The sequence below is a fragment of the Entelurus aequoreus genome, linkage group LG21 (assembly GCF_033978785.1).
Source record: "Entelurus aequoreus isolate RoL-2023_Sb linkage group LG21, RoL_Eaeq_v1.1, whole genome shotgun sequence".
NCBI classification, from domain to species: Eukaryota; Metazoa; Chordata; class Actinopteri; order Syngnathiformes; family Syngnathidae; genus Entelurus; species Entelurus aequoreus.
Genome location: NC_084751.1, coordinates 43,682,421 through 43,702,630, shown reverse-complemented (window position 1 = coordinate 43,702,630; position 20,210 = coordinate 43,682,421). Strand labels below are relative to the sequence as shown.

Sequence of the window (20,210 nt, the reverse complement as noted above, 5' to 3'; positions counted from 1 at the left end):
TTAGTTTTTTTACTGTAAATAAAAAAAAAATGCAAATTTTGTTTTTTTCTTTCACTGCGAATCAACAACTGTACATTTTTTCGGTGTATTACTGTAAATCCCAAAAAGGCACCACAGTTTATTACAGTAAAAAAAGTTGTCAGGTTCAAACACTGATGACATTTATTAAACAAGACAAGAAGCAAAGAATCAAACAGAGACAGAATTCAATGTGGTTCAGTGTGGAGAAACGTGCCCGTCTGTACCCTCGGACAGTGTCATTACGTTCTGCCAAAAGATTGCACGCCTCCTCCTTGTATTTTGGACCCTCCCCGACCACATGGCCACAGCTGCTTCCAAATTACAAAGGTCATAAACAGTTCACAGAAACGGTCAGTTCAAAAAAGAGTTCGTAAAACAGTTCAAAAAGACGTCCATAATATAGTTCAAAAAGAGTTCGTAAAATAGTTCAAAAAGGAGGTTCAAAAAGAGGTCGTCTGGAAATTGGGCAGATCCTGCCTTCTCTCCGCTTTGAAGTCTTTGGGTTAGAATAATATCTTTCTGTTGATTACCATACATGAAAGAAAACAGTAAACCCTTCATGTTGCTTTCCCGCTTACACAGTGGAGTTTTACGAGCCTTCTACTTGGTAGGTTTCAAAGACAGCTTTTGTCTTCTTGCCGGGCACTCAATGTAACACAAAGTTTTTGTGATAACTTAGAAACAATTATTCTAACAAAAGTACTGTTTTTTCATTTAAAAAAATGCTGTAAAAACCACAATAAATTTCACAATTTGACCATGAAATCTATTGCTACTTTTACATTGTGATGCATAGCTTGCTTTGAAATCATTATTATAAGTATTTATTTCTATTTAAGAAAAAATGGTTTGATAATATATTTTTTGCATAATTAGACAATATTTAAGTTAACATAATTTGCGATTTACATATATTTTTTTTCCTCCCAAAATAGAAAGAAAAAATACATTTAGTCAGAAAAGTTGCAGTACTTTATTGATACATATTATTTCCAGGCTTTCCAGGGCCACATCTGGCCCCCGGGCCTTGAGTTTGACACGTGTGTACTAGGATAACATGTTTTTGAATACTTGGTCAATTTGATTAAACCCTGTAATAAGCTCGACACCATGTTGCCCCTCCCCCTCCCTTCCAGAACCCCCACCTGCCATCTATAAGTGCTCCCCATCAATGTAAGTACTCTGCCCTTTAATCGTGTCCTTTACACAAGTCACACTTACCTTTTTCCTCCCTTCTGCTCTCTGGAAAATGGTTTCTAAAAGTTCAAAATGGGTTTTCTATTTTCATACCCTTTTTATAGGGATGTCTGATATTTTCGGCTATTCGATATTACCGGCCTAAAAATGTGTTGTAGAATCATATCTGTTTTGAGGTTTTTCTGCCGATGATCATATCGGCAAGCAGTATCAAACTTGGCCGTGCTCAACAAGCTTGCTGCTTGCGACTCCGCGATGGCGGAATTGTTTCCAAGTTTGCCCTTGGGATTATAAAATACAATTGTAATGATTGCAGGGCTCTGGTTAATCAAGCCAAATCACTAGCATGAGCTAACACACAAAGTTAATGTGTACACTGCAAAAATTCAAGTGTTCAAAAACAAGGAAAAACTAGGCGAGACCTACATAGAGGTATTTGTTTCATGTCTCTAAGACGTTCCTACCGGAAGTTGTAAGCAGTTTTGTCTGAGTTTTCCTCTAAAAAGCAGTTTTTTCTCTGTTTTATTTAAAAATTGCTCTAGAGCACAATTTTGAGTTTCGGGGTTCGGTTATTTTTTGAGATCGCAATTTCTACCAGTCCCGATGTGTGTGAGAAGTTTGGTGAGTTTTGAAGTATTTTAAGGGGGTCAAATTACAGCTCAAAGAGGCAAAAACGAGTTTTTTTAGTACAATTTTGTCTTGAAGGGGAAATTGCCAACTTCCTGTTGGTTTTAGCCCGAGGATGTAAAATTATGAAATGTAGGTCTAAGTCTGACCTACATAGAGGTTTTTGTTTCATGTCTCTACGACCTTCCTAGTGGGAGTTACAGGCAGTTTGTTTTTATTTTTTCCTAGGGGGCGCTAGAGCTCAATTTTTATTTTTGGGGTTTGGTTTTGTAATTTTATTGAAATTTTCGCAGGTCCTGATTTGTGTGTCAAATTTGGTGAGTTTTGGAGCATGTTAAGTGGGTCAAATTAGCGTTCTTTGTGGGGTCGGTAAAATAATAATAATAATAATAATAATAATAATAATAATAATAATAAAACCTTACAATTTCAATAGGGTCCTTTCGTCCCATTGCAAAAGGACTCCCTGTGGGATTCCTTTTGAAAAGGTCCTGTGCGGACCCTAAAAATACAAAAATGAGGGGTATTTTATTTGAACTAAGCAAAATTATCTGCCAATACAACAAGAAAATTTGGCTTGTCAAGACTTTCCAAAACAAGTCAAATTAGCTAACTTCAATGAACCCAAAAATACCTTAAAATAAGTATATTCTCACTAATAACAAGTGCACAAGTGCAAAAAGAGACCTTTTTGCTCAATATGTTGAAAAATATTCTTAAATGAAGTAAATGCTAGTGCCATTATCTTGACATAATGATATGCGCTCGGCATTACATTTCTTGAAACCAGCAAACTTATACTAAAAACTAATTTATTGTTCTTAATGGAAAGTCAACAAGGCAACCGCTTGTTACTCTCGGGGTCTTCTAGCCGCTCAGGCAAATCATATTGTCTAAAAATGCATTTTTCCATGGATAACATGACATCATTGCGCCAAGTGCGTGCTCTTTCAGTCAATTAGGGCGCATATATACAGCCCGGCCCCCGGCCAAAATTTTTTTAATTGTAATTTTGAGGAATTTATCTGAATGTGCATGAACTATTTCTGTTCAAAATAGTTAGAAATGTCACATGTTAAATGTTTAAATATTAACTGTCAGTTTACTGCACTGTGCCAACTGTACTACTATATGAGTACGTATTTTCTATTGTTTCATTGGAAATAAAACAGCAAAGTCTATTTGGCTGTCATCTGTTTTAATTGTGAGACACAATTGTGTCAAAGTCATGATTTTTTTTTCATGTTTGAAATAACAAATGATTACTTTAAAAAAACAGTTTTATACTTGTGAGTAGGGATGTCCGATAATGGCTTTTTGCCGATATCCGATATGCCGATATTGTCCAACTCTTTAATTACCGATACCGATATCAACCGATATATACAGTCGTGAAATTAACACATTATTATGCCTAATTTGGACAACCACGTATGGTGAAGATAAGGTACTTTTTAATAAAATGAATCAAATAAAATAAGATAAATAAATTAAAAACATTTTCTTGAATAAAAAAGAAAGTAAAACAATATAAAAACAGTTACATAGAAACTAGTAATTAATGAAAATTTGTTAAATTAACTGTTAAAGGTTAGTATTATTAGTGGAGCAGCAGCACGCACAATCATGTGTGCTTACGGACTGTATCCCTTGCAGACTGTATTGATATATATTGATATATAATGTAGGAACCAGAATATTAATAACAGAAAGAAACAACCCTTTTGTGTGAATGAGTGTAAATGGGGTGGGTTGGTGCACTAATTGTAAGTGTATCTTGTGTTTTTTATGTGGATTTAATAAAAAAAAAAAAAAAAAATACTGATAATAAAAAAACAGATACCGATAATTTCCGATATTACATTTTAACGCATTTATCGGCCGATAATATCGGCAGACCGATATTATCGGACATCTCTACTTGTGAGTGTTGATGACACAGCTTTGCAACAGTTGATATTCTAGTTTCAAGCATGTTTTACTCAATATAGCTCATCAAATCTCAGCAACAAGCTGTAATATCTTACTGAGATCATTTAAAACACTTAAAACAAGTAAAACACTCTAACATAAAATCTGCTTAGTGAGAAGAATTATCTTATCAGACAGAAAATAAGCAAATATCACCCTTATTTGAGATATTTCATCTTACTTACATTTCAGTTTTTGCAGTGTACAGGCCAAAATTTTTGGACACACCTTCTCATTCAATGGGTTTTCTTAATTTTCATGACTATTTACATTGTAGATTGTCACTGAAGGCATCAAAACTATGAATGAACACATGTGGAGTTAACAAAACGAGGTGAAATAACTGAAAACATGTTTTGTATTCTAGTTTCTTCAAAATAGCCACCCTTTGCTCTGATCACTGCTTTGCACACTCTTGGCATTCTCTCCATGAGCCTCAAGCGCACCTGTGAAGTGAAAAACCATTTCAGGTGACTACCAGGAATTGATTAATGTGGACCCCGACTTAAACAAGTTGAAAAACGTATTCGGGTGTTACCATTTAGTGGTCAATTGTACGGAATATGTACTGTACTGTGCAATCTACTAATACAAGTTTCAATCAATCAATCAATCAATACCTCTTGAAGCTCATCGAGAGAATGCCAAGAGTGTGCGAAAAAGTAATCACAGCAAAGGGTGGCTATTTTGAAGAAACTAGAATATAAAACATGTTTTCAGTTATTTCACCTTTTTTTTGTTAAGTACATAACTCCACATGTGTTCATTCATAGTTTTGATGCCTTAAGTGACAATCTACAATGTCAATTATGTCCTGGGCATGACGTTAAAATGCATCCGGCAGTGGAGGCTCCTCTAAGGGGTCTTGGGGCACCTTTACTACTGTTACCCCAGGTGGCCCTTGGCAAAGGCCTAGTACCTGACTGCCCCCTAGCCAGGGACACGGTGAAGACCTCAACGGCAGAGCAGGCGGAAGACGGTAACTGTAAGAACCACCACAACGGCTGCGATGGCGGAAGAAGGCACCCCCACATCCATGTGGGCCCAGTTATGGGGAAATAACAACCCAAGACCTCAACGGTGGAACAGGCGGAGGATGATTGCTAAACCTATGTAGCGTCACAACGGCTGGGATGGCGGATGAAGGCTGCAGCAGAAAAGGGTCCCCAGTCGTCTTGGACCCCTAGCCACTGGACCCTGACCCGGATCTGTCATGGATTGTGTGGTGACTGTCTGTGCACCAGTCTCCCCACGTTAAACAAAGTCACGCACAGGCATCCTCCATAAAGGGATAACCCCCTACCAGGAGGATTGTCATACTCGCTTCCAGTGACCGCCGATGACAATATAAATAGTCATGAAAATAAAGAAAACTCATTGAATGAGAAGCTGTGTCCAAACTTTTGGCCTGTACTGTATATCAGTATTGTTTGATACTGGATATCGGTAAGAAAGCCCATATTGGACATCCCTACCTTTTCCCCCCATTATTGCTGTTACTGGTCTAACTCTGTTCTCTCATGCTTCCTGTTATTTCCTCAGTATATATCTAACACCTGCACCTTTTCTAACAATTGTTTTCCCACCTTTCATCCCTGCTCACACTTGTAGAAAGATTCCAGGCTCCAGCAGTCCAGACAGTGTGTTGAAGAAAAGCCTACTTCCAGCCAGTGTCCCCCGCCCCACCACGTCCTCTACTATTTCTTCCTTCTCCTCGCAGGCAGATTGCTCCTCCTTCAACAATGAGATTCGCAATCACAAGCAGCAGTTGTACTCGAACCACACGAGGAGCCTGGATCGTTTCAAATGTTCTAAATCGTCTCGTCCCGTCACTCCTTCGGTTGAGATGATCTCAAGAGGTCCGGATGGCCGCTTTGTCATGCTTCCGTTCGGCAAGAAAAGTCTGACATATAACACACCTGGATCATTATCCTTAGAGCAGCAAGACCGTACAAATCCACCGTTTGTTCTTTCAGTGGATCTCCCACCTTTCAAACGAGCTGAAACCAACCCCAGGCAAACCTCTGACGTCGTTGATCACAAAGGAATATATAACGGCTTTGCCGACCTGAACAGCATGTGTTCAAACAGTAGTTTGGCCAGTGTTTTTCACAAAAGAGCGCTGTCGCCAACATTCCCAGTGCTGCCACATATCCGCTCAGGCCTCTGCCAGCCTTCGACAACAGCCAGCGCTCTGGTTCTCCAGATGGAACACGAGCGAGAGAAGGGAAACCTCAGTCGCTGCTTGAAATTGGCTCAGGAGAGGGAGGAGCTGGCGAGGGAACTGGAGAAATACTCGCTGTACAGAGGCTCTTATGGCGAAACGGACACGGGGCAGCCGGAGTCAGAGAAGGGAGATAATGATGGTTATGAGTCTGTTCGGGAATTTAAGAGCAGCACCTTGCCATGCAGACACCCTCCAAGATACAGAGAGAGTTTTGCAAGTCCTTGCTTGTCGTCGTCTGTTCACGGGACCTCTTTCAGTCCTTCCATTCCTCCAAATCCGTTTTATTTAAATCGTGGTAACCAACATCCTACTCCTTCCTCAACCGGACAGATCCCACTCGTATGTGAGGGAGCAGACCATTCTTTCAAAGGCGGATTACCTCCTCCACATCTCTCTCCAACACAGAGCCATGAAAGAGTACAGGAATTACCACAGGGCTATGATAATTTCCTTGCATCCCCCTTCTTAGAAATGCCGACACATGTACCTTCCTATGAGGCGAGGAGACTAAACAGAGAAGAGGAGGAAGAATACCCAATGCCAACTGAGCGGGGTGTAGGTATTGAGATGAGTGTGGATGAGCCAGAGTTCAACGACGCGACAGAGCCTGCACGAGCCAAGCTGCGCCTCGGAATCGCCTCATCTCTGCCTCGCAGAGGTCGGTTTGAAGAAATGAGGAGGAGCACAAGTTTCCATTACTGCGATAAATCCTCAAAGCCAGAGCTACGCAGAGTTGTAAGCCAAGGGTCTAAACCTTGGGACTCCAAGCAACAAAGTTTAGACTCCAGAAGACAACAAGAAACAGATTTCCTAACCCCTGATGCGTGGATAGAATCTTTAAGCCAAGAAAAACTCTCAGTTGCCCGCCCTCGTCATCCAGAACCTTTATGCACAGACCACCAAGGCTCATATACCAGCAAATATTCTACAAACATCCAAAGTACCTATCATTCACCCCCCAGGAGGAGTCCACCGAGGCCTGTACAGAATCCCATCCTTCTAGACGACCACAAGACAAGAAGAAAAGCCTCTGTTTTTTCGAATGTCGCCAAATGGCCAGCTGCCGACCAGGAAGCCATGCAAAAGGCAATGGGTTACTTAGAGGGCACCAAGGAATCTTCCAGATGTTTCGAGTCAGAGAACAATCCAGAAACCCAGGAATTGGAGGCAGACGTCTACGAGGGCGTTCCTGAGGACAAGAGCAGCTACAGTAGTTTTGCAAGCAGCGGCCGAGGGAGCATGGAGCCTGCTAATGGACGCTCGTCACTGTGTCGTTTGTCAACGAACCTCACCAGCTCACCTGAAACTGCGCGGGAAGAGGGTCAGGCGGGGGCTGTCAACAAATACAGTCTCCAAATGGAACATCGCCAAAGGTATTACGAGATAATAATAGATGGATAGTAGTAGTTTTTTAGTTTAAAAGCCTGTTTGGTTGATGCAAAGCAAGTGGGAGCTATTTGAAAAGTGCTTGAATATATGCTAGTTATTTATATATATATATATATATATATATATATATATATATATATATATATATATATATATATATATATATATATATATAGTATATGTTTAAATGGCATAATTGTTTGTTTAGTCTTTATTTGAAGGGACAATGCACAGAAACATTAAGCTCAAAGACAGATATGTTCTGTACCAGATTATAGCTAAATAGCTCATTTCCATCTGCAGTCCCTGACTACCTAAATTAAAGGGATACAAAAATCATGCAATAAAATTATGACAATAAAATCATACTATAGCATGTAATCAAATTAAGGAAAGTCATAAAATGCCCTTTCATGGACACATACTTAATATACAATACAACCACACCTCATTTACATCAGCACACAAAGACAATACATGCTCTTGTTCACATCTGTTATCATTTGTAAAAACAACCATGATTTTAACACACACACCTCACAATTTACAACAAAAATGCTCTCATGGATAAATATAATCATTAAGTTGATGTGTCAAACATAGTGCCCACCTTATTGACCGTGTGAGCAGCTTTGATTGCTCCAAAGCCACTTTTTAACTTCAATTGGGAATGAGGAGTAATCTGTTAGACTTTTCCAGTTTGTTGTGAGGTCGTTCCATTCCTTTATGGCTTTATATGAAAAGGCTGATTGTGCAAAATATATTTTACATCTGGGTACGCTACACTACGCTAATGTACATTTAAAGATTTTCTATAAGAATTGAATACAAAAAAGATCGAAACAAAAGGTTTGTCTAGATCAGGGGTCGGAAACCCAAAACGTTGAAAGACCAAAAATACAAAATAAAAAAAAATCTGTCTGGAGCCGCAAAAAATTAAAAGCCTTATATAAGTGTTCTAATGAACATGATGTAAGTGTCTATATTAGCTATAATAACCTACTATCAAAATGAATGTGTCGCAGGCTGGAGCAAATCTTTGTTGACAGAAATGTTGACATTTTGTTTTTATTCTACACATTTTTACAACATTAGAAACCATTAGGCTACTCAGAAGGTGAGATAACTCCTGGAAATGACTGGCTTTTAACGGCCAAAGGTATAGATGTGTGTGTCCAACTTAAAGGAAACGGCAGGCTGTCTTCTTTTAATAGATTTATTACAATCTTTGGCAAGCGAGGTAATGTTTGCTGTGGTCTGGAACAACATGGCACACAAACAACTATCTGAAATGCAGCCAATATTACATACAGATAATGTGTCATGAGACATGCAAAACTAAATTATATACAAAGAGGATACAAGTAAAGGATATTAAATGAGCTCAAATATACATGCAAATGAGGCATAATGATGCAATATGTACATACAGCTGGCCTATTTAGCATGTTAGCATTGATTAGCTTGCAGTCATGCGCTGACCAAATGTGCCTGATTAGCACTCCAACAAGTCAATAACGTCAACAAAGTTCACGCACAGCATAAAACGTTTGGTGGACAAAACATTTTTTTATCCGTTTCAAACCGTTCCAACTTCAAACTGTTTAGCCTATTCGGCTTTCCCTTGACACATTCCAAATATTCCCAGATTTCCCAGAATTCCAGGTCTCCTGGGATATTTTTCCCATTCAAAATGAATTGGCCATTTTTCAAACTTCCACCATTTTCAAATTTTTCAACCTATTCAAACCATTCCACCTTCAACACATTCCACCATCCTGGAAATTCGAACTATTATTTTTCCAAGTTCAAATATATTCCAGGATTTTCCAGAAGTCCTGGTTTTCCAAAGCCCTATTTCCACCCTTTTTTCTGGCGACTACTCCTTCCACATTTTCCAACGCATTTCAACCGTTCCACCGTCAAAACATTCCCTTTATTTAGGACATGGAATTTCTTTGAGAATTCTGTAATACCATTTCTCAATTCAACATGTTACTATTTCAACATTTCTCGACCGATTGGAAAAATTCCAACGCCACCTATTTCAACTCATTCAGTCAGTAACGGCAACAAATTTCACGCACAGCATAAAACGTTTGGTGGACAAAACATTTTTTATCCGATTCAAACCGTTCCAACTTCAAACTGTTCAGCCTGTTCGGGAATCGCGGGCTTTCCCTTGACACATTCCAAATATTCCCAGATTTCCCAGAATTCCAGGTTTCCTGGGACAATTTTCCCATTCAAAATGAATTGGCCATTTTTCAAACTTCCACCATTTTCATATTTTTCAACCTATTCAAACCATTCCACCTTCAACACATTCCACCATCCGGGAAATTCGAACTATTCTTTTTCCAAGTTCAAAAATATTCCAGGATTTTCCAGAAGTCCTGGTTTTCCAAAGCCCTATTTCCACCCTTTTTTCTGGCGACTACTCCTTCCACATTTTTCAACGCATTTCAACCGTTCCACCGTCAAAACATTCCCTTTATTTAGGACATGGAATTTATTTGAGAATTCTGTAATACCATTTCTCAATTCGACATGTTACTAATTCAACATTTCTCGACCGACTGGAAAAATTCCAACGCCAGCTATTTCAACTCATTCAGTCAGTAACGGCAACAAATTTCACGCACAGCATAAAACGTTTGGTGGACAAAACATTTTTTATCCGTTTCAAACCGTTCCAACTTCAAACTGTTCAGCCTATTCGGGAATCGCGGGCTTTCCCTTGACACATTCCAAATATTCCCAGATTTCCCAGAATTCCAGGTTTCCTGGGACAATTTTCCCATTCAAAATGAATTGGCCATTTTTCAAACTTCCACCATTTTCACATTTTTCAACCTATTCAAACCATTCCACCTTCAACACATTCCAGCATCCGGGAAATTCGAACTATTCTTTTTCCAAGTTCAAAAATATTCCAGGGTTTTCCAGAATTCCTGGTTTTCCAAATCCCTTTTTCCACCCTTTTTTCTGGCGACTACTCCTTCCACATTTTCCAACGCATTTCAACCGTTCCACCGTCAAAACATTCCCTTTATTTAGGACATGGAATTTATTTGAGAATTCTGTAATACCATTTCTCAATTCAACATGTTACTAATTCAACATTTCTCGACCAATTGGAAAAATTCCAACACCAGCTATTTCAACTCATTCAGTCAGTAACGGCAACAAATTTCACGCACAGCATAAAACGTTTGGTGGACAAAACATTTTTTATCCGATTCAAACCGTTCCAACTTCAAACTGTTCAGCCTGTTCGGGAATCGCGGGCTTTCCCTTTTTTCTGGCGACTACTCCTTCCACATTTTTCAACGCATTTCAACTGTTCCACCGTCAAAACATTCCCTTTATTTAGGACATGGAATTTATTTGAACTGGAAAAATTCCCGTTTTTTACCGAAATTCCAGGAATTCTGTAATACCATGTTACTAATTCAACATTTCTATACCGATTACAGAAATTCCAACACCAACCATTTCAACTCATTCAGTCAGTAACAGCAACAAAGTTCACGCACAGTACAAAACGTTTGGTGGACAAAATGAGACAAAGAAGGAGTGAAAGGTTTTATACGTAAACAAACTGTTGCGTCACAGTCCACACTATGGTGAGTTCAAGAACCGCCGAAATTAGTTGGACAAAACGATGTTCACCACCAAATAGTCTCATCAGTGAAGCATACACACAAACATATTAAACAGTGGTAGTTCTAACAATTGGGAATGTTTGTGTCATGTTTGTCCTCAAACAAAAAAACATACTGAAACAAAAACATAATGGTTTAGATGTAATTCTACTTGAAACTCCAGTCTTTATTTTTTAAATAGGTTTGCCTCAAATAATCAATAAGACATATGCACCAATTCATCAAAAAGAACCATATTTCAACCCTAATTGACACTCCGGCTGTTCACTGGACTTGATGCTTGTTTTCCTCGAAGGGCCTTTATACTCGTAGGCATGGATTGTGTATGTTTTATTTAGTATTGGGCATCATTTTAAATTGGGTGTGAAATGATGTGCTGCACTCTCACCAGCAGAAAGGCCTCGGTTGATGAGAACTACGAATGGGACGAAGCAGAAATCTGCTCACAAGCAACAGACAATGATGGTGAGTACTTTTGCGCTTCAGATTATTCAATTGTAAAAAAAAAAATAGTAGACAATATTGACTTGTTAAACAATGATGCATTGCAAGAAATTCATTATTTTGATGGTAATCTTGATTTTACATGCAAGTATCTCCTCACACTCAAATAACCTGTTTGTTCAGCATCTACAGTCGTGGTCAAAAGTGTACATACACTTGGACTTGTTTCTTCAGCATTGTCCACACGTTTACAGTCAGGACTTTGGGAAGGCCATTCCAAAACCTTCATTCTAGCCTGATTTAGCCATTCCTTTACCACTTTTGACGTGTGTTTGGGGGTCACTGTCCTGTTGGAACACCCAACTGCGCCCAAGACCCAACGTCCGGGCTGATGATTATAGCTTGTCCTGAAGAATTTAGAGGTAATCCTCCATTTTCGTTGTCCCATTTACTCTCTGTAAAGCACCAGTTCCATTGGCAGCAAAACAGGCCCAGAGCATAATACTACCACCACCATGCTTGACGGTAGGTTTGGTGTTCCTGGGATTAAAGGCCTCACCTTTTCTCCTCCAAACATATTGCTGGGTATTGTGGCCAAACAGCTCGATTTTTGTTTCATCTGACCACAGAACTTTCCTCCAGAAGGTCTTAATCTTTGTCCATGTGATGTCGAAGATGTCAGGTTCAAACACTGATGACATCTATTAAACGGACAAGAAGCAAGGAACCATGCAGAGACAGAGTTCAAATTAGCTCATGAGGAGAACGCATGGATCTGCACACTTAGTCACAGTCTCGCCCTACGCTCTAAGGCAGTGGTCCCCAACCTTTTTGTAGCTGCGGACTGGTCAACGCGGGGGGAATTTTTGTTTTTTTTATCTAATTTTTTTTTCATAAAGAAATATAATCAGGTGTGCTTACGGACTGTATCCCTGCAGACTGTATTGATCTATATTGGTATATATTGTGTTTTTTATGTTGATTTAATAAAAAAAATATATATATATAATTTTTTAAATTTTTTTTGTTAAATTTCTTTTGCGGCCCGGTACCAATCGGTCGGGCCGCGGCCCGGTGGTTGGGGACCACCGCTCTAAGGTACAGCTCCCGCGTCCCTCTATTTATTCAGGAGTTCCACAGTCAACATCACTGAGGCCGCCTCTAAAAAGGAGTGGTCACACATATCATGCAAAGCCGCGCCAGTACGCACAATACGTGACGGAATGTGCTGGGGGCCTTGTGATTTCGCCTTGTCTCTGCTTCGTCTGCGTGCTGTCGTCTTATCTTCTTTGAGGTCCTTGAAGTCCCTGGCTGTTAGCGGGCTAAAACAAAGATAAAATCTGCGGCTGAGGCCACCCCTCAGACAAGAAGTTTGGTCCTTGCACAGATAGAACAAGTACAGCTTGAGCACAATAGCTAATAACTATAGCAACGGACTTTAAGCATATTAAAGTTGTGTGATAACTTACACATAATTATTCTAACACAAATGAAACAAAAATCACTCCACTCCAAAATCATCAGCCCGGAGGTTGGGTCTTGGGCGCTGTTGGGTGTTCCAACAGGACAGTGACCCCAAACACACCTCAAAAGTGGTAAAGGAATGGCTAAATCAGGCTAGAATGAAGGTTTTAGAATGGCCTTTCGAAAGTCCTGACGTGTGGACAATGCTGAAGAAACAAGTCCATGTCAGAAAACCAACAAAATTAGCTGAACTGCACCAATTTTGTCAAGAGGAGTGGTCAAAAATTCCACCAGAAGCTTAATGCTACGAACTACAACTGTACCCGAACTATACCCTGTATGTCAGCGGGTTGATTTTGAAATTGGGGCGACATGGCCTAGAAGGTATAGCAGTTGTCCAAGAACCACAGGGTTGCTGGTTCGAATCCCACCTCCTTCATCCATTTCACTGTCGTTGTGTCACCTTGGTGACCAAAAAAATTGATTAAACGCAGCAGTCAAATTCAGCTTGCATTCTGTGTAGCAAATAAAGATGATCTTTAGCAAAGTGACATTTTCGTTAGGAAAGAAAATCAACAGAACCTTCCTTCTTTTTTCTTCTGATTTAATTAACACACTTAAAGTCCAATACTTGAACGCTGACCAACATGTTTTGGATGATTTCCATTAATGGGTCAGGCTGAAATATACACTATATTGCCAAAAGTATTTGGCCACCTGCCTTGACTCACATATTAACTTGAAGTGGGAAGGCTGTCCACAAGGTTGCAGAGTGTGTTTATAGGAATTTTCCACAATTCTTCCAAAAGCGCATTGGTGAGGTCACACACTGATGTTGGTGGAGAAGGCCTGGCTCTCAGTCTCCGTTCTAATTCATCCCAAAGATGTTCTATTAGGTTCAGGTCAGGACTCTGTGCAGGCCAGTCAAGTTCATCCACACCAGACTCTGTCATCCATGTCTTTATGGACCTTGCTTTGGTGCACTGGTGCACAGTCATGTTGGAAGAGGAATTGGCCCAGCTCTAAACTGTTCCCACAAGGTTGGGAGCATGGAATTGTCCAAAATGTTTTGGTATCCTGGAGCATTCAAAGTTCCTTTCACTGGAACTAAGGGACCAAGCTCAACTCCTGAAAAACAACCCCACACCATAATTCCGCCTCCATGTAGCGTTCTCCTGGCAACCTCCAAACCCAGACTGGTCCATCAGATTGCCAGATGGAAAAGCGTGACTCATCAGTCCAGAGAAGGCGTCTCCACTGCTCTAGAATCCAGTGGTGATGTCCTTTACACCACTGCATCCCACGCTTTGCATTGGACTTGGTGATGTATGGCTTAGATGCAGCTGTTCGGCCATGGAAACCCATTCCATGAAGCTCTCTGCGTACTGTACGTGGGCTAATTGGAAGGTCACATGAAGTTTGGAGCTCTGAAAGTCTTTGCACTATGCTGACCCCTCTCTGTCAGTTCATGTGGCCTACCACTTGGTGGCTGAGTTGCTGTTGTTCCCAAACTCTTCACTTTTCTTATAATAAAGCCGACAGTTGACTTTGGAATATTTAGGAGCGAGGAAATTTCACGACTGGATTTGTTGCACAGGTGGCATCCTATGACAGTTCCACGCTGGAAATCACTGAAAGCGGCCCATTCTTTCACAAATGTTTGTAGAAACAGTCTCCATGCCTAAGTGCTTGATTTTATACACCTGTGGCCGGGCCAAGTGATTAGGACACCTGATTCTCATCATTTGGATGAGTGGCCGAATACTTTTGGCAATATAGTGTATTTAAAGAGATGCTATGCAAAGTAAAATAACTACTTTGGGGAAATAACTACAAATGTGCGCTACATTCGTTAACCGTGTTACGCAAAAAATATCAATTAGACTGATACATAATGTTGGATATAGAGAACATACAGACACTTTATTTATTGAGTCAAAACTATTAGAGTTTGATGATTAGGTAAAATTGCAAACAGCTAAAATAATTTACAAAGCAAACTATAACCTGCTACCCAAGAATGTATAACAATTCTTCTCAACTAAAGAGGAGAAATATAACCTTAGAGGAAAATCTAATTTAAAACATTTGTATAATAATAATAATAATAATAATAGATTTTATTTGTAAAAAGCACTTTACATTGAGTAAACAACCTCAAAGTGCTACAGTGTATTAAAAAAAAAAAAAAAAAAAAAAAAAGATAATTTCCGGACTATAAGCCGCACCTGACTATAAGCCGCACCAGCTAAATTTAGGGGAAAATACAGATTGCTCCATATATAAGCCGCACCCGACTATAAGCCGCAGGGTTTTGATGTGTAATTAGCGTAGTATATAGGGGTTCCTGCTACCACGGAGGGGATTGTCGGGACAGAGATGACTGTTTGGGAACGCAAAGCGTCCCATTTATTAACAATAAATCTTTCAATCATTCAATCAAACTTTCACATCTTTGACATGGCGAACAGCATTCGTGCAGAGTACAAATAATACAACGGTGCAAAGTAATACAAAGTGCTCGCCTGTACGTTATCAAAATAACCAGCCCACCGGTATATGAAAAGTCAGTCTTTAATCATTGTGTCATCGTCTTCCTCCTGCGTACTAAAACCACCGAAATCCTCTTCGTCGGTGTCGGAGAAGAACAGGCCGTAAATAAGCCGCACCCTTGTATAAGCCGCAGGGACCAGAACGAGGGGAAAAAGTAGCGGCTTATAGTCCGGAAATTACGGTAAATAAAAATAAAAACTAGCACAGCCTAATAGCTAGAACTAGTATGCATATATCTAAAAAAAAAAAGGCTTTTTTTAAAAAAGAAGGGTTTTTATGCCTTTTTTTAAAAGCATCCACAGTCTGTGGTGCCCTCAGGTGGTCAGGGAGAGCGTTCCACAGACTGGGAGCGGCGGAGCAGAAAGCCCGGTCTCCCATTGTTCGTAGCTTTGACCTCGGAGGTTGGAGGAGGTTAGCCCGTCCGGAGCGGAGGTGTCGGGTGGAGGATTTGGGGGTGAGTAGTTCTTTGAGGTAGAGGGGGCGCATTCCCATGGAGGCACTGGTGGGTTAGTAGGGAGACTTTGAATTAAATCCTGAGTGGAACAGGAAGCCAGCGAAGGGATTTGAGAATTGGTGTGATGTGGTCGTATTTAGAGAAAGTTTCTCGTGCGCAGGAGATACATGTTTAAAAAATAAAAAAAAACAAATTTTTTTCATTTTTTTTAAAACTTTATAAAAAGTTTCTTGTGCGCACGAGATACATGTCTAAAAAAAAAAAAAAAATATATTAAAAATTTTTTTTTGGGCATGTATCTTGTGCGCACGAGATACATGTCTAAAAAAAAAATTAATAAAAAAAGAAATTATAATTTTTCCCCCTCTTGTCCCCACAATTCCCCCCTCTGTCTTCCTTTTTCTCTCTTTCTATCCCCTCCTGCTCCGGCCCGGCTGCACCAAATGATAATATAAATACATTTAATAAAGTCAAAATACAAGTAAGGCAACAAGAGAAGTATCCTACACTTCTCTTTTGTAAAGTAAATCTGAACAGCCGATATGGGCATCTACATCTGCTATATGATTTGCCCGAGAAGCTGGGCAGGACATTATTAAAAAAAAAAAATAAATTAAAAAATAAATTAAAAAAAAAGAGAAAGTTTCTCGTGCGCAGGAGATACATGTTTAAAAAATATTAAAAAACAAATTTTTTTCATTTTTTTTATAACTTTATAAAAATGTTCTCGTGCGCACGAGATACATGTCTAAAAAAAAAAAAAAAAAAAATTATTATTAAAAAAAAACATTTTTTGTCATTTTTAAAAAAACATTTTTTTTTTGGGCATGTATCTTTTGCGCACGAGATAGTTTCTTGTGCGCACGAGATACATGTCTAAAAAAAAAATTAATAAAAAAAAAAAATATAATTTTTCCCCCTCTTGTCCCCACAATTCCCCCCTCTGTCTTCCTTTTTCTCTCTTTCTATCCCCTCCTGCTCCGGCCCGGCTGCACCAAATGATAATATAAATACATTTAATAAAGTCAAAATACAAGTAAGGCAACAAGAGAAGTATCCTACACTTCTCTTTTGTAAAGTAAATCTGAACAGCCGATATGGGCATCTACATCTGCTATATGATTTGCCCGAGAAGCTGGGCAGGACATTATTAAAAAAAAAAAAAAAATTAAAAAATAAATTAAAAAAAAAGAGAAAGTTTCTCGTGCGCAGGAGATACATGTTTAAAAAATTAAAAAAAACAAATTTTTTTCATTTTTTTTATAACTTTATAAAAAATTTCTCGTGCGCACGAGATACATGTCTAAAAAAAAAAAAAAAAAATTATTATTAAAAAAAAACATTTTTTGTCATTTTTAAAAAAAATTAATTAAAAAAAAATATATAATTTTTCCCCCTCTTGTCCCCACAATTCCCCCCTCTGTCTTCCTTTTTCTCTCTTTCTATCCCCTCCTGCTCCGGCCCGGCTGCACCAAATGATAATATAAATACATTTAATAAAGTCAAAATACAAGTAAGGCAACAAGAGAAGTAACCTACACTTCTCTTTTGTAAAGTAAATCTGATCAGCCGATATGGGCATCTACATCTACTATATGATTTGCCCGAGAAGCTGGGCAGGACATTATAAAAAAAAAAAGAAAAAAAAAAAAAAAAAAAGAAAGTTTTTCGTGCGCAGGAGATACATGTTTAAAAAATTAAAAAAAACAAATTTTTTTCATTTTTTTTACAACTTTATAAAAAATTTCTCGTGCGCACGAGATACATGTCTAAAAAAAAAAAAAAAAAAATTATTATTAAAAAAAAACATTTTTTGTCATTTTTAAAAAAACATTTTTTTTTGGGCATGTATCTTTTGCGCACGAGATAGTTTCTTGTGCGCACGAGATACATGTCTAAAAAAAAAATTAATAAAAAAAAAAATTATAATTTTTTTTTTTCCCTCCATGTCCCTTTAGGAGCTCCGTAGAATGATCTTACCAGACAGACAATAAGCGAATCTCACCCTTATTTGAGATATTTCATCTTACTTAGATTTCACTTTTTGCAGTGCAGACATGATGCAAAGTGAAATGATATGAAATTGCGTGATGTATCATGCTGTAAGGGCGTTCACGTTCCAAATAAATTAAAGAAAGAAAGAAAATGTCATTAAGTGAAAGATATTATCAACAGTTTCTTGCTCCCCACAGGCCTTCTCCCTTCATTGAGTCGACACAAGAGCGACGCGCTTTGTCGCCGTCCCCGCATGCACTTTCCACCCAACACGCCGGGAAACTTCCGTCAGCACTCTTTCCTCCCGGGGCGTCCAAGCAGCTGCTCGGCCGAGCTCCGACCTGACACTGTGCTTTTCTGACTGCGTTCCACTCGCTGACTTGCAGCACAAACACGTGAGCTTTTTGACCTTTTTTTTTCATCACTAAATTGGACTTTGCATGTTTTTCCTTCATGTTGACTAAATACTGCTTAGGCAGTCTGTGGAGAGAAATAAAACTATTCTATTGTGTTGGTTGGGATGTATAATTGTGACAAAACACAGCACTATTTTGACTTATAGAGCACTGGCAACGCTCCAAAATCTATGAAATTGCTCTCACTATTTGTTCTCTAATGCAAGACCATTAATTATCGTCATTGATTGCTTTTTTTTTTTCTTTCATTTTCATATGAAGTACAAGAAAAGCAGTCGTTACCTTGAGTTGCCAGGTGATTATTCTTACAGTCATGAATATTTTAAACACACAATACAAAACAATGTCTTTCAAAATTCCTTCCCCATTTATTTTTTATTTTTCTTCATTTAATGCTTGTATTTTTGGACTTCTATTGTTTTTTTTGAATGACCTATTGAATTATTACACAAAATACATCATCTATTTTTTAACAACAAACACATGTATTTTGTTTTTATTATAATCCGCACAGGTTCAAGACACACAATTGTTCCTGCTATTAAGTGCTTTTTTTTGTAGCCATCGAAAACCTACTGGCATTTATTCTGGCTGGATATACTAAACCCAAAAGCAGTGAAGTTGTCACGTTGTGTAAATGCTAAATAAAAACAGAATACAATGATTTGCAAATCCTTTTCAACTTATATTCAATTGAATAGACTGCAAAGACAAGATATTTAACGTTCCAACTGCAAAACGTTGTTAAAATTTGCAAATATTAGCTCATTTGGAATTTGATGCCTGCAGCATGGTTCAAAAAAGCTGGCACAAGTGGCAAAAAAGACTGAGAAAGTCGAGGAATGCTCATCAAGCACTTGTTTGGAACATCCCACAGGTGAACAAGCTAATTGGGAGCAGGTGCACTGCAAAAAGTGAAATCTAAGTAAGATGAAATATGTCAAATAAGGGTGATATTTGCTTATTTTCTGTCTGATAAGATAATTCTTCTCACTAAGCAGATTTTATGTTAGAGTCTTTTACTTGTTTTAAGTGTTTTAAATGATCTCAGTAAGATATTACAGCTTGTTGCTGAGATCTGATGAGCTATATTGAGTAAAACATGCTTGAAACTAGAATATCAACTGTTGCAAAGCTGTGTCATCAACACTCACAAGTATTAAACTACTTTTTTAAAGTAATCATTTCTTATTTTAAGCATGAAAAAAAAAAAAATCATGACTTTGACACAATTGTGTCTCATATAAAAACAAATGACAGCCAAATGGACTTTGCTGTTTTATTTCCAATGAAACAATAGAAAATAGGTACTCATCTAGTAGTACAGTTTTTATTAGTGAGAATATTATTATTATTTTAAGGTTTTTTTTTTGGTTCATTGAGGTTAGCTAATTTGACTTGTTTTGGAAAGTCTTGATAAGCCAAATTTTCTTGTTCTATTGGCAGATAATTTTGCTTAGTTCAAATAAAATACCCCTCATTTTTGTATTTTTTATTCTTGTTTTTGAACACTGACTTTTTGCAGTGCAACGCTCCAAAATCTATGAAATTGCTCTCACTATTTGTTCTCTAATGCAAGGCCATTCATTATCATTATTTCATTTTCATATGAAGTACAAGAAAAGCAGTCGTTACCTTGAGTTGCCAGGTGATTATTCTTACAGTCATGAATAATTGAAACACACAATACAAAACAATGTCTTTCAAAATTCCTTCCCCATTTATTTTTTATTTTTGTTCAATCAATAATTGTAATTTTGGACTTCTATTGTTTTTTTTGAATG

At 38.3% G+C, this 20,210-nt stretch overlaps 1 protein-coding gene across 1 annotated transcript in view; it reads left to right on the top strand.

Annotated features, from left to right (window-relative positions):
• Nucleotides 1-18,970, top strand: part of LOC133638758 (protein turtle homolog A-like) — a 179,295-nt gene extending 160,325 nt beyond the window's left edge. The window contains exons 19-22 of the mRNA XM_062031684.1: nt 1,158-1,194; nt 5,428-7,416; nt 11,492-11,565; nt 18,208-18,970. Coding sequence (XP_061887668.1) covers nt 1,158-1,194; nt 5,428-7,416; nt 11,492-11,565; nt 18,208-18,371 — 2,264 coding nt within the window. The 3' untranslated portion in view covers nt 18,372-18,970. The remainder of the gene's footprint in view (nt 1-1,157; nt 1,195-5,427; nt 7,417-11,491; nt 11,566-18,207) is intronic.
• Nucleotides 18,971-20,210: the final 1,240 nt, after the last annotated feature.